The 13330-nt window shown below is 51.6% G+C and overlaps 1 protein-coding gene across 8 annotated transcripts in view; it reads right to left on the reverse strand.

Moving 5' to 3' along the window:
• Positions 1–13330, reverse strand: part of LARP1 (La ribonucleoprotein 1, translational regulator) — a 79309-nt gene that overhangs the window by 39277 nt on the left and 26702 nt on the right. For 2 of the 8 annotated variants that reach the window (XM_045820667.1, XM_045820652.1), the window contains exon 1: positions 12213–13072. The exons of 3 other annotated variants lie outside the window; for them this stretch is intronic. In XM_045820667.1, the coding sequence (XP_045676623.1) occupies positions 12213–12633 (421 nt within the window). In that variant the 5' untranslated portion in view covers positions 12634–13072. Of the gene's footprint in view, positions 1–12212; positions 13074–13330 lie in introns of those variants that run through there. 3 more of the 8 variants (XM_045820663.1, XM_045820642.1, XM_045820660.1) reach the window with 3 other exon arrangements.

Genomic DNA, 13330 nt, shown 5'->3' on the forward strand with positions numbered 1-13330 from the left:
GACTTGTAACAAAAAATATGAGATATTTCACCAGTAATTTTTATATTGGTTATATGTTCAAACAATATCTTGGGTTACATTATTTAAATTGATTTCACTTGTCTTTATTTTTTTAAATATGGCTACTAGAAAATTTAAAATTACATATGTGGCTTGTACTGTATTTCTATTAGGCAGCACTGGTCTAAAAGGATATGTTTGCTTCATAGTATTTATGGTAATTGGTGAGACAAATTATAAAGGGACTTGTCTTCTCTCCGTTAAAACATATTTAGATATTTTTCTACAATGAATCGGTGTTGGTTAGGTTGAAAAGATTTCCCCTTCAAGAGAAGCTAAAAGGCCCCACAGACAATAGTGTTTCCCATTCCCCTCTGGTAACCCAGAGCCGCACCCCCCCCACCTCTTTGCAAGGGCCAGAGGCCGCGCCTGAGAAACCACAAGGTCAGCACTGCTCTTTCCAGCAGGCCGCACACGGCCTCACAGAGCTGAAGAGGAATGCTCATGGGGGACGAGAGGCCAAGGCTCCCCAGCAGGAAGTTCCAGGCCTGGCTCGTACCCATTCAGGGTGGCCAAAGGGGCAGGCAGAGCTGGCCCTCCAGGCTGGGCCACCAGAGGCCCACAGACATTCCTGCTGTCCAAGGATGTGTGCGGGTCCTCTGCAGGCAAGTTCTCCAGGTGCGTCTACTTCTGTGGTCTGGGAGACTGCAAAGCCAGATGGTAAATAAGCAAGGCAGGAACTGGAACCCCTGCCTCCTCCTAACTACTGCACAGCTTTGAGCAAACTGCTGAGCCTCTCTGACTCCTGCTTTCTCATCAGTGACGGAGGATCGTGACTGCAGCTAGACCCCAGAGGGGTGTTGTGCAAATGAACCCGGACTGTGAAGGAGATGTGTGCAGCGGCTCCGACGCAGTCTGGCCTGGCTCCCTGGGTATCTATCCTCACCACAGCACGCTCCCCATGAGGCAGATTCTAGGACACCTGACTGAGCCAGGGACATGCCGATAACGGCGCATTAGCAACAAGGGATGAGGAGCAACCGCACTCATGAACACAGGATTCGGTCCCTTCATAAAAGGTGTTAAAAAGAAGGTCCAGCTGGGAGAAATGAGGTGGGGGCAGGGGCTGAAATCAGAACTTGGATCCTGCCCTGGCTGGTGTGGCTCAGTGGATTGAGGACTGGCCTGCACACCAAAAGGGCACTGGTTCGACTCCCGGTCAGAGCACATGACTGGGCTGCTGGCCAGGTCCTCAGCTGGGGTAGAGAGGTAATTGACTGATGTTTCTGTTTCTCCCACACATCCATGTTTCTCTCCCTCTCTTTCCCTCTCTTCCCCACTCTCTGAAAATAAACAAACTCTTAAAAAACAAAACAAAACAAAAAATCTTGGGTCCCTAGACTTTCAGCTCAGGAAGTTTATTCTGACCGCACCCCCCCCCCACACCCACACCCACCCTCAAGATCTTACCTGAAATAAAAAGCCAGGGCAGTTTCAGACAAGAAATCAGGAGTAGAAAACTACAACACAGAGAGGCCACTCCAGGCTCATTCCCCACTCCCAGGCCCCACCATCCCTGCCTCCAGCTCCTGCTGGTGCCCCCCCCCCCCTATTCACCCACACACCCTCACCCCACCTCCTGGGACAGACCGGGGAAGGCTGGTCTAGGCAAGGAAACCACCAACACTCCTCCCGGATCTGGGACCAAGAGGCCCAGAACCAGGAGTATAAACATCTGCCTGCCTCAGGCCACCCTTCTGACTAATGGGCACAGCACAACAAATTCAGCTTCTGGATCGTTTAAAGGAGGAGGAGTAATAAATAGCAATCAGAAAACTTCCTCTTTAAGTGGCCTAGTCTCAGCAGGGAGAAAGCTTTAAAAAAAAAAAAAAAAATCAGGCCTGAGTCACCATGTCACCATGCCACCATCCATTTCTTTCCATCTCTTTCCTGGACTACTGCAGAAGTCTCCAAAAGGATCTCCTTGCTTCCAACCTGGCTTCTTCCGGCCCCGACCCCAGTTCATTCCCAACAGAACAGAGTAACCCTGAAGCAAAAATGAGGCCACGCCGCCTCTTTCAATATTTTCAGAACAGGATCCAAACTTCCTAAGCCGGCTTCCAAAGGCCTCTTGCTTTTCTCATTTTTTGAGCCCCTCGCCTTTCTCTTGCACAGGCCTCTCTGGACGTTCCTTGGAGAACTCTAACCTCATTGCCACCTAGTACCTGATGTTCCTCCAGGCTGGAATGCTCATCACCAGGCTCCCTAACAAATCCCACCTTGAGGCACCTTTAGAGGGAGGGATTCCCTGACACCCTGACCGAAGCCACTCCCAGACATGTAGCCCCAATACTTCTCTATCACACTGCCTTTCTTTCTCTCACAAAGCACTTAACTGCTATCAGAAGCTGCCCGTAGTATTAAAGATGGCCACAGATTGACATTCCTTCCACTGAAAGGCAGGACCGATGCCCCCTTCCCTTTACTCTGCAGGGTCTGTGACCTCTATCAACATAGAGCGGTGACAGTGGTGATGTGGCAGCGCGCAGCCCAACACCTTAGAACACGGACAGCATCTACTCTTTCGGACACTCTCTCTGGGAGCCCTAAGCCACTACGTTAAGTCCCACTACTCCGAAACCACCGTGCTGGAGAGGGCCCTCCAGCCCGGCTGGACGCAGCCTTTCAGCCATCCCTGCCAGGGTACCCAACATGTGAGCGGAGCTGTGGTCGACCTTCCAGACCAGGACACCTGCCACCTTCACTGCGGCCATGGAGACACGAATCACTTGGCTGAGCCCTGTCCAAATGCTGACCCACAAATCAGTGAATAAAAGGGATGTACTAAGTTTTGGGGGTGGTCTGTCCGGCAGTGATAACCAGAACTACCTCGCTGGTTTACTGCATCTCCCGGTAAGAACGTAAACTATGAGGGCAGGCCCCTTCAGTCTCGGTCCCACCAGGATTCCATGGTCTAACACTTAGCAGGTTACTCACATGCGTGAGATGAATGCCTGTCACTTTGGCAGCAGCCAAGTTAGTTCTTTCACATGAAAAAGGTTAGGCGCAAGCCCTGGTGCTTCTCTAGATAAGCTTGAGGACTCTGAATACTCACTTCCTTTCGAGGAGTCAGCTGACACGTTGACCCCGACCTCCCAGACCTAGGCTCTAAACCGCAGGGCCAGAAGTGGGGGTCTCAGCAGCCACCCAATCTAACCAGGCACAGGACAGATACATCAGAATCTTCTCAATGATATTCCCAGAGATGGGTCCCCGCTGTCTCTCCACACTGCTGAGGGCACCCACAAACTTCTGGGGCAGCTCACCCTAGCCCAGCGTTTTCCAGCCCAGGTCGGAATGCCTCACGCCCAGGCAGAAGAATCCCACAGCCTTGGCCAACCTCTCCGGATGACCTCTAAAGGGAAAACAACCCCCTTTAGATGAAATATTTGTTACCAGCTGCAATCTTGATCTCTCCAATTTGATACAGCAAACTTAATCCTAGTGGGAAGGGACCACAGAAGGTCTTCTGGCTCCACCACCTTCATTTTCAGTAGAGGGACAGAGGGACAGGAGTCCAAAAAAGGTTCATTAAGTCGCCCACGGTGTCTTAGCAAGCAAGCCAAACAGCCTGTACTAGAGGACTGGTCGCCAGTTTCCTGCCCAGAGTCTCCACCTGACCCCTACAGGGTCACACCAAGAACTCCGAGGAGCAGCTCTGCCGGGGAGAGGCCTCTCTCCAGTGTCTGTGGTCCCCAGAGAGAACAGAACGATCCAATGAGGTCCACTGCCTAAAAAGCAGGACCATGATGCACAGGCCTCTAGCCAGGATCTTTCCCCTTCCTACCCCAAGACATAGTAACATCTGCCTTAGCTGGTCTCGTATCTAACAGGGTGTCTGAGCTAGAAGGGACCTTAGAAACTGAGATCAAAGACACTATACCCACTTCACAGATGGGCGAAGGGAGCAGCAGCTCCCTGGGGTCCCACAAAACCCAGTTTCCCTGGCAGCCCATACCTGAGCTCTCAGACAGCTTGTTACTGCTGCTCCAGGGCCTTAGGCCACAGTGCCCAGAGGGGTCATGTCTCCCCATCAACCTCAGCGGGTAAGGAGTCCCCTCTAGGAACTGCAGTTTCTGCCCTTTCTTCTCAAACTCTTCTCCCAGACTATGCTCCTTCAGCTTGTAGACTGGAAAGGCACTGTCCTCTCTCCTTTGTACAACAAAACATACAAAGTCTGAGCCTGCAAGCCTTATGCTGGCATCCTCGTCTAAAGGGAGGCTATGCCCCACCACTGGACAGAGGCTCAGTGTGGCCAGGTCTTATTTTTTTTCTGTAACAGCTATATTAATATAATTCATGTACTATGCTTCTCACCCATTTAATATATATAATCCAGCCCTGGCTGGTGTAGCTCAGTGGATTGAACACAGGCCTGTGAACCAAAGGGTCACTGGTTCGATTCCCAGTCAGGGCACAGGCCTGGGTTGTGGGCCACATCCCCACTAGGGGGCACTGGAGAGGCAACCACACATTGATGTTTCTCTCCGTCTTTCTCCTTCCCTTCCCCTCTCTCTAAAAATAAATTAAAATCTTTGAAAAAAAATACAATTCAATAGCTTTTTTTGGGGTGGGGTGGGGGCAGGATATATTCAGAGTCCAGCTCTTTAAAGAGAAGCTGCAAATCTCCAGGTTTCCAGATAAATTCTCTTGATTTTAAAATATAGGTGATTTGCCCTTAGCCAGTACCGGTATTGCTCAGTTGGTGGGGTGTCATCCTGCAAAATGAAAAGGTTGCCAGTTCGATTCCTGGTCAGGGCACATGCCTGGGTTGTGGGTTTAGTTCCCGGTTGGGATTCGTATGAGAGGCAACCCACTGATGTTCCTCTTTCATTTTGATTGTTTCTCTCCCTCTTCCTCCCTTTTTTCTCTCTAAAAATAAACAAATGAGTGAACAAATGAGTGAATGAATGAATGAATGAATGTGATTTTTTTTTAAAAATTCAAGGCCGAAACCTGTCAGTAGGCTGGCCTGGGCCTGAGGAGATAAGGTGGAAGGTGCCCACTTGTGGCTCCGAGATGTGAGCCCAATCAAGGCAGCAACCTGTCTTGTTTCCCCCTGGATTCTGGGGCCCAGCCCCTACCTCGGTGTTTCCTGAAGAACAGATCTAGGGAAGCGCTCTGCAAATTTGCAGCTGCAGAGCCCTAGAGCAAACTGCCACCCAAACTTTAAATACTATCACCACGTCAAGGAATTCAGTACCTCCTGTGGCAGCCAAATATATTTGGGGGCACTTTCCTCAACTGTGAAGTGGGTATAAAAAGATCGCCTGCTCAGATTACATGGAGCAGAACGTGGGAAGCACCCAGTGAAGGTAACTGTGGTATCACTATTATTAACCTCAGGGTGATCAAAAGTTTCAATAAGCTAGCGTGTGTGACAAAGAAAGCAAAAACCATACAGAGCCCAGGTGGACCTTTCACCCAGGTGGCTCCCAGCCACCGTGGGACTTCAGTTCCTCTGAGCAGCTCACACCCTAACTTTAAAGCAGGGATGAAAAAAGGCTACCTCGAGGTACATTATGTTGGGAGGGTATGGTGGTTGCCACCAGAATTCTGGAAGGTGACTACAAAGCACCCTGTACACAAAGCTTCTGACAGAGGGGTCATCTGGGTTACTAACAGTGCCCCAAACTAGGATGGGGCAGCCCCCACCGTACGTGACCTTTACATGGCTAGCTTTACAAAATTCATCAATCAAGGCCCACACTCCTCACTGCACACCCACCCACCCACCCACTTAGGGCTTTGACAGTCCAAAGGCACAGCCAAAAAATGGCACCGTGCCAGGACTGTCCTTTGGATTCTGGACTTCCTAAGGGAGATTTCCTAACTTACATGCCTGAAGAAGTTGGCCAGGTGGTCCTGGTAACTATTATAAATAGAACTACTTGAAAATTAAGCTAACTCCTGACTATCCATCCTCACTTAGGAAAGCCACGGATAACCCGGAACAGGTGCTTTGGAATGCAGCTTCCAGAGTATAAACCACTCACACGTGTGTGGGACATTTTAACAATGAACTGGGCTACCCCCCACTCAGTATCAATTTGATTCTCAAAGCCACCTCAGCATAGGGGTTAGTCCCATTCTGTGAAAAAGAAAAACACAGGCAGGCAAGCCTCTGTCTAAGGTCACTAAGTGAGAACAGAGACAGCTACTCGGACCATCCTGTGGGTTAAATCCCATCACCCACTTTCTTTGCTGCTTTACCCCGTTGCTTTCTATACTTACATTAGGCACCAAAATTTATTTCTTATCACGAACTCTCAGCAAGGCAAGGCTGTCCTCTCTCCTGGCTACTCCCTTGGGTTACTCTGGACCAGCCAGGGAGGTTCATGAGCCCAGACTGAGGCACCTGTGAACCTTCTCGAGGCCCCAAAACTCTAATTACCCCCTTTCAGCTTGTCTTGGATTTTGCAAACAGGGGCACTCCCATCTGCCAAGCTCTCCATTTTATAGAGGTTTTTGTGGTTTCAGGACTGCTCCTCCTTCCCTCCCTACCCACTTCCCAAAGGGAGAGAAACAGTGCTGAGTAACAGCTATAAAATGCTTATTCTTGCCTAGGTCCCACTGCAGATGGGGTGGGTCATCCAAGAGCCTCTGCCTCTTGGGAGAGTCAGAGTTCAAGATGGCTTAGACTACCCACCAGCTCCCAAGGGCCTGGAACAACCTCCTAACCACCCCTAACCTTTCCCTCCCTAGCAGGCGCTCACCTTCCATCTAGTGTAAAACCCAAACTCCCTGCCCAGAAGGAGGAGGGGCAGGGGAGCTGACGGTTCTGAATGAAGACCTTCCCCCACCTTTCCCCTTCAGAGGATGCCCTAATTGTATGCATTCGTTTTTTAAAAAATTGTTTTTTATTGATTTTTAGCCAAAGAGGAAGGGAGGGGAGAGAGTGAGAAAAACACTGATTTGTTCCACTTATCTATACATTCATTGGTAGTTTCTTGTGTGTACCGTGCTTGGGGACAGAACCCACAACCCTGGCACATCGGGACGCCGCTCCAACCAACTGAGCTACCAAGAGAAAGTAATTTGAACTACACGAAAAGAGCTTTAAGCCCTCACTTATCTAGGCTAACCCAGCAGTTCCTAGTCAGAAGTGTATAATACAACCAGTTACGGAGTTTAAAACAAACAAAAAACAATCATATGCCTCTGACAATTCATTCTTTAATTAACTTAAAATGATCAGATTTCCTCAACTGTCACCAAAATGTCTCCTTATAACCAGTCTCTTCAAACAGGACCCAAACAAGATCCACACAGTACATCTGATTGATATCTGCACTCTTTTCATCTGTAACCGTTCCGTTTTGAAAAATGCCATTTACTGGCTGATAAAGGAATCTGTGCTGTAGAATTTCTCCCATTCAGGAACAGGATAACTGCTTCCTCACAATCAGCTTGTCCCTCTCTCCCCACAGATCTATTGTTCTATTAGGTGTGGGTTCAGTTTTTACTTGGTGGGGGGCAATTTTCAGACAGTGTCGTGCACTTGCCGCTACAGCGCTGTAAGGCACATACTGCCTGGCTGTTCCGCCGTGTCTGATACATGCCCCATCAAGTGCGTGGTCTAGGTTCCTGAAGCCAGGAGTCACTCCAGCCAGCTCCCACAGAGCTGGGATTCGAAATTGGAGTTTTACCCACTACAGCAGATACAAACACACACATGTACAAAAGAACTCTATTTTGGTTTCTTTCTTTTGTGGGGAGAGGGTTGTTTTTTTTGTGTTTTTTTTGGTTTTTTTTTTTAGTTTTTTTTGACACTCAAAAAACTTTGACGACATCTAGACCTAACACAATTCGGTCATTTTACAAAAGAAACAGAGAAAGCATGGGGGTTGGTGGTTTCCACAAAGCTGGTCCTGAGCAGAATCAGAAATGGAACAAACGGATCCTAATAATGGTGATCACTTACTGTAACAATTTTAAAAGAGTAATTATAAAATAGGTAGCACTCAACAGATACTCTGTGCTTGGCACTATGCGAAGGGCTTTATAAGTATCTTCTCTAATTCTCATGACCTTCTGAAATAATAACTATCATTCTCATTTTGAGAGTAACAGTAGCTCAGAGAGGCCGAGCAATTCACCCAAGATTGCACAGCAAATTAAACACAAAGCTGAACATATATACAAATATACGATCATTATGTTGTACACCTGAAACTGACATAATATTACACGGCAATTATAATACAGAAAAAGCAGCAGCAGCAAAAGCAGCAAAGCTGGGGCTCAAAAGTGCAGACTACGTGATTCCAGAGCAGAGCTCTTACTTGCATTCCAGGCTACTTGTAGTGGTGGGGAAGGGAGAACTGGAGGCTGAAGTAGGTCTGAGGCTGTGAGGTCTTCACTGTGTGAAGACTGAGGCCCAGTTCCACAGATGCCTCACCTAGTGCCATGGGGTGGGGGGGACCTGAGGAAGGGCCCAACCCCAGGAAGGAAAGTAGAGAAAGGACGTAGAAGTTTATCTGAGGCCAGTTCAGTGGGGTGGAGGATCCCTGGGGTTGCCATGGGCTAACTGAGATTATAACCCTTTTTTATTTTGTGCCATCAGCTGCTATACTGCCAGGGACACAGAGAAAAGTGATGCCCAGAACAGAAACACTCAAGTCTTAGAACCTGCCCCCAACTTTCCTTTAAAGAGAAATCAAGAAGACTGCAGCACTGGTCAGTGTAAGTCAGAGCTGCCACACGACCAAGCCCCTGACTCCCCACCAGGGGCTGAGTGGAAGCAGGCAGCAACGACACACTCTCAGAGGCTCAGCCCACTGCACGTGCGCTCAACCTCAGTGAGCCTTCCCTTCAGTCAGACCGGCCTTTCCCACAGCCGAGAGCACGTGTGCACTCCCTCAACAGGTAAACTTAACGAAAGGCAAATAAACAAGTTAAAACTGACTTTTAAAGCAGTCATCACGCCACATTTTAAAGCAAAAATAGCCAATTCTTTGGGTAACCAACATTTAAGATTGATTATCCATACCATGTTCTTTATGTGTGCAGATAAGCAAGATTCCCTTTTAGGAAGATGATCCCATATATTTCATGGAGTACCAACACAATATCAGAAAAGGAAAGTATTACTACATTCTCCAACCTCCTCCTTTTACAGGGAAAAAAACAAGAGACCCAGGAAAGAGTCTCGGAAAGTCCCCCAGTCTCAGTGTCCCAGACATGGTGTAGCTGCTACCATACATCAGGCACTGGGCTAAATGCTCTACACGTATCACGGCGAATGCTCACAACAGACCCAAGAGGCAAATAAACCATTATTTAATCCCTATATTCAAATGGGGAAGCTGAGGCACACAACGGGTAAGGAACTTGCTCAAGGAGGCACAGCTAGCTAGCAAGTGGTAAGAGCTGGCGTTTGAACCCATGTGGTTTGACCCTAGAACCATCATTTCTTCTTTTAACTAAGATGTCCTTATACTAAAAGAGTTGTGGCTAGGAAAAGAAAAAAAAAAGTAAACATTTTCAAAATATTCTCAGGGAGGGAAATAAAAAAAGCGAAAATGCAAATCCCAAGATTCCAAACTACAAATGTAAGACGTGGAGGCTTAAGCCAGAATAAAGAATCCCACAAGCAAGAGGGGAATATCAAAAAACATCTTTTATTACTAGTTACTGCATGTGTCCCCTAAAGAACTAAAACACTAGCATCTGAGCCAAAAGGAGAGCTAAAAATAGGCATTTGCACTAAGCTTTGGAAAGCTTTTTGCTTGCTTATGAGGCACTCATTTCTGTAGACTCCCAAAAACATATGCATCACAGAACACAAAAATTCCCAAGACCACCACTGCACTGGTATCACATTTAAACCTGTCCAAGCTGCAAATAAAATCAGGGCTGGAAAGGGGCCTTAGAGATCCATGTCGACTAAAAGAAAGGACTATCTAACCTTACCAGACAGACAAGTCAATCATGAAATTCTCCCCTCTAAAAGCATCCAAGCCCTAACTACAGATTAAACGGAAGCCACTGAATTAATTCAGTTAGTCTAAGACTACTCCAAAATTTCAAAATCAATGAGTAGACAAGACACTTTCTTGCCTTAAGATTCTAGGGGGAAAAAACAAAAACAAAAACAAGAACAGAACAAATCTATCCGACTCAGAATTTTGCTCTGGGCAAGCAAGCTGGTTTCTCCGCTCAGAGAAAAGGTGAGATGTCAGCCAAGCTGTCTTCTTCCCACGATCAATAACCCCAGTGACGCACCCTATCAAGGGCCCCTGGACTTGCACAAAATACCAGCTCAGGCACCCAATACCACCTGATGTCATGGCTGATTTAAAACCCACAAGGCAGGTTCACCATTGGCTAAGCAGCAGCAGCAGCCAGAGTAAGTAGCCCCATTTAAACTTCTGAGGAGTGCTCTCTCCTGGGGATGATTATACCCCTTTGAGTTTAAAGAGGGGGAAGGACCAAAGAGTGTCTTAGTTGCTTTCCCTCCCTCTGTGGGTGGATCAGGAGGGATATGCAAGAAAATGGAGGTTTCAGCACTGCCCTTTGCATAAGAGGGCTCTGGAAGGGAAAAGGGGGAAGGGCAGAACAGAAGGAAGAGAACCCGGTTTGAGGTACTTTAGTAAACCCCAAATGTCCCCTCCTCCAAATGAAGCAACCTTAAAAGAAATAAAAATTGCAACACGCCATGTTCAGAATTAGCTGTTCTGGCTTTCCTAGGGCTACGAGTGATCCTACTCCCTTGAAAGTGAAGGAATTAAGCTTCCCTCTGCAACTTTCCCCATTTTGATGGTTTAAACCAGTCAGCCCCAACCAGCGACTGCAGAAGGGGAGGAGTTTTGAAAAAGCACTAGGGCTATGGCCACAGGCCACCCTTCTAACTACAATCGGGTTTTGATACTGGCCCACTTCAAAAGGACCCCAAACCAAAGAATCCAGACGCCTTATGCCCCTACGCGCCGGCAAAGGGGGAGAGAGGGCGCGCTCCAAACCCAGCCGACGGTCTATTCTCGGCAAAGGGAGGCCCAGATGAGCCTCCATATTCTCTACGGCCTCCCTCCCCATGCTGACAAAGCTCCTTTGGGATTTCCTGCACCCCCACCTCCCCTGAGACCCGGCCCAAAAGGACCAAAAAATCGAGGGAGAGCGCGGGGACCGCGGGTCACATGCCGCTCCCCGCGCGGGGAGGCACCACGTTGTCCCGGCTGCGGAGGAATGCCGGGAAGGGGGGCCGCGCACTCACACTCGCGCACACGCACACTCCCGACCGCGCCGCCGGCCCGCAGCGGCCTTCCACCCCCAGCGCGGCGGCGGGCACCGAACGCACAGGCTGAGCGGCCGCGAGCAGCCCGCGGGCCGGCGGCGCATGGCGCCCAACTGTCACCCGCCCGCCCAGCCCGGCCACTCCCTCTGCCGCCGCACGCCCCTCAAGCCGCCGCTAGACCCCTCACTCGCCTCACATTTTCCGCCAACCCCTTAACCGGATTCCCCGCACACTCGCCATCCCGCCCCCTCTCAAAGCGGAAGGTCCCCCGGATCGGAGAGGGAAACCACCGAATTCAATGACACGTTGGGTTTCCTCTTCCCATTCTCTCCGTAACCGACCCCTCAATCCGTCGCCAATGGCGATTCTACCGCCTGGCATTATCTACTCGAGAACAAAAGTTGTTAACTTTTAAATCCCGAACCCTTCTGGTCGGTATGAACTCATCGCCGGCGCTTTGCTGCCCATGACATATGCTCATTAAACATTTACAACATGGGGACGATCGCAATGCTAACCAAAACGGGGATCGTGGGGCAGAGTGGGCAAGAGGTGGCTTCCCGAGGAAGGTTTAGGCTGGAAAGCGTCTCTCACGCCAACACGAGGTGGGATCGAAGGCCCTTTGCACCGAAACCAGCGCCCACCCGCTCCCGGCGGGGTAGGCCCGGACCACGCCGTTGCCCACTAACCGCTGGGTCCTCCCGGAGGCCGGGTCCCCCGGCAGGGGCAGGTTCTCCAGTGTGTCTGGGAGAAGTGTTCACCGACCCAAATTAGCCAAGAAGCAATATTTAAAAAAATTCCCGAGTCACCACGATCAGCGGCGGACCCCCGGGCCCTGGAGGCCGCTGGGGGAGGGGATGTCTCCGTCCCCGGAAGAGAGGCCCCGGTACCCAGGATAGCAAGCAGGGAGACCCACCTGGAGGGGACTGTCCGTTCACAGCGGCTACGACCGGCGGCAGCGTGTTCTTAGTCCACGGGTTCACCTTGGGCGGAGGGGCCTCCACGAAGTCCCGGCGCCCGGCGCCCGCGGCCACTCCTCCGGCAGCGCCCGGCTCACCGCCCTCCTCCCCGTCGCTGAAGGCCAGGCCCTCGGCGCTGGGCGGCTGAGGAGGCCGCGGGCTCTCGCGCTCCAGCTGCCCGGTACCCTCCTTGTGTGGCTTGGCGCAAGGCGGCCGAAGTCTGCGGCCACTGCTGTCCGGCTCCCCCCCTCCGATGTCGTTCGCCCCGGGTTCGCCCTTGCCCTCAGGCGGCGGCGGCTTCTTCCTCATCAGCCCGTGCTCTTCGGCCTGCAAGAGCGGGGCGCCTCCCGGCAGCAGCGGCTCCACCTGAGTGGCCATCTGCGCGCCCGCCCCCCCGGAGAAGCCGGGCGCGACAGAGGCGGCCTCCCCCGCCTCGAACTTGGCTCTCAGAGCGCCCGCGACGCCTTCCTCCGCGGCGCTGGGACCCAGTCCCTGCTAAGGGTCGGGGTTCACGCTAGGCGCGGCCTCCCTCCCGGTCGGATGCAGCCGCTGTAGATCCGAGGCCCGCTGGCGGGGCGGGGGGGGGAGGAAGGCCCCCCACTCTGCGGTCCAGGCCTCCTTGGCGCGCGTCCCCCCCCGCCCGTTTCTAGGAAGGCAACCCCACCCGGAGCCTGGCGGGCTTCTCGTCCCGTCCCTCCCTCCCCCCCGCCGCCGGGACGGCCCGAGCTTCCCGGCTCGGGGGCTACTGCAATATGGACGGACGGGGGAGAGGCGCGGCGAGCCGAGCCGACCACGCGATCCGCGGCAGGCGGCGGGCGGGCGCGCGCCTCGCGACGCGGCGGGCCAGGGGAGGGACGGCGCAGCGGGGGCGCGCCCGCCGGGGCCGACTCTGGTCGACGGGCGGGCGGACGCGCGCGCTCACGGCCTCGTGGGCCCGCCTCTCGCCCCGCCCCTCGCCTCCGATTCCTCTGAGCACCTCCCAGACTAGGGGGTGAGGGGTGCTCAGATCCGACGGGGGCGAGCACGTGCCTGATGCAATTCGGCGGGGCGGGGGGGGAAGGAGGGAGGGTGAAGA

Source organism: Phyllostomus hastatus, unplaced genomic scaffold (genome assembly GCF_019186645.2).
Source record: "Phyllostomus hastatus isolate PE091 unplaced genomic scaffold, TTU_PhHast_1.1 phas_contig_150, whole genome shotgun sequence".
NCBI classification, from domain to species: Eukaryota; Metazoa; Chordata; class Mammalia; order Chiroptera; family Phyllostomidae; genus Phyllostomus; species Phyllostomus hastatus.